Source organism: Lipotes vexillifer, unplaced genomic scaffold (genome assembly GCF_000442215.2).
Source record: "Lipotes vexillifer unplaced genomic scaffold, Lipotes_vexillifer_v1.1 scaffold591, whole genome shotgun sequence".
Taxonomy (NCBI): Eukaryota; Metazoa; Chordata; class Mammalia; order Artiodactyla; family Lipotidae; genus Lipotes; species Lipotes vexillifer.
This window is the reverse complement of record NW_006791954.1, coordinates 1,727,025-1,728,233: the sequence shown is the minus strand read 5'-3', so window position 1 is coordinate 1,728,233 and position 1,209 is coordinate 1,727,025. Positions and strand designations below refer to the sequence as shown.

Below are 1,209 nucleotides of genomic sequence, written 5' to 3'. Positions count from 1 at the left end.
CGCGCAGGCGCAGCGGCCATGGCTCACGGGCCCAGCCGCTCTGCGGCATGTGGGATCTTCCCGGACCGGGTCACCCACGTCCCCTGCATTGGCAGGCAGACTCCCAACCACTGCGCCACCAGGGAAGCCCCTCTCTCTCTCTTTTTTTAGAATATTTATTCATTTATTTGGCTGCACTGGGTCTTCGTTGCAGCACACTGGATCTTCATTGCCATGTGCAGAGTCTTTAGTTGCGGCATGCGAACTCTTAGTTGCGGCATGCGGGATCTAGTTCCCTGGCCAGGGATCGAACCCAGGCCCCCTGCATTGGGAACTCAGAGTCTTAGCCACTGGACCACCAGGGAAGCCCCTCGCGGTCTCTCTTGCCTCCCTCCCCCCTCTCTGCCTTCTTGTCTCCCCCAGGCTGTTCTGCTTCGCCAGACGCCCTTCCCCTTCCTTTGCCTACAGCTCTGGCCCCTCCCTCTTTCCCCACCTGGCTGCTGCTGCTGCTATTCCAGACATCCTCTCCTATGAAACTGCAGCTGGTGACCTTCCCCTCTCATTCCCCTCAGTCCTGGAGTCCACAGTTCCGTCCAGTTGGAAGCCAATCTGTGTCTCTCTACCCATATCACTGTCTGTCCTTCCAGCTGAGTAGCCTGGGCAGGTGGCTTCACAGGGGTGGAAGCTCCCCAGGGGTATAAACTCGGTCCCCTCCCCCTGACTCTTCTCCGAGACCTGCAGTATGGCCCTGGGTCTCTGGCGGAAGCTCACATTTCCTTCTCGCACTTTCCCTCTCTTGGCAGAGTTCTTTATTGATGGGCTCGGAAGCCTGCTTGTGGGGTCCTGCTCAAATGTGATCGTAGGTCACCAGCCCCGTTCTCCAGTGGCGGACCCAGAGCTGGCAGCCCTGGAGAAGGGCTACAGCGTATACCGTACCAACACCAGAGCTCAGATCCAGTTCAAGCTGGCTCTCCATTACTTCAAGAACCATCTCCAATGTGCCACGTAAAGGTTGTCCGGGCACCGGAAAAGCGCTGTGCTGACTGGTTGCAGGTATCTAAAACAGAGGAACTGGTGGATGGGCTATCAAAATTTGAACTCCAGATAAGACGGACAGGGCAGATGGGTCTGCTGAGGTGCCATGATAAACAGTGTAAGTGCAGTGGCCAAGCCACTAAATTCCAGGGCCTTGAGATCACTCAAGACCCATGTCATCTACAGAGTGGAGTC

General features: G+C 56.7%; 1 protein-coding gene across 1 annotated transcript in view; it reads left to right on the top strand.

Moving 5' to 3' along the window:
• The window catches only part of B4GALNT2 (beta-1,4-N-acetyl-galactosaminyltransferase 2 (SID blood group)), a 30,997-nt gene extending 30,009 nt beyond the window's left edge, over positions 1-988 (top strand). The window contains 1 exon segment of the mRNA XM_007472337.1: positions 783-988. Coding sequence (XP_007472399.1) covers positions 783-988 — 206 coding nt within the window.
• Positions 989-1,209: the final 221 nt, after the last annotated feature.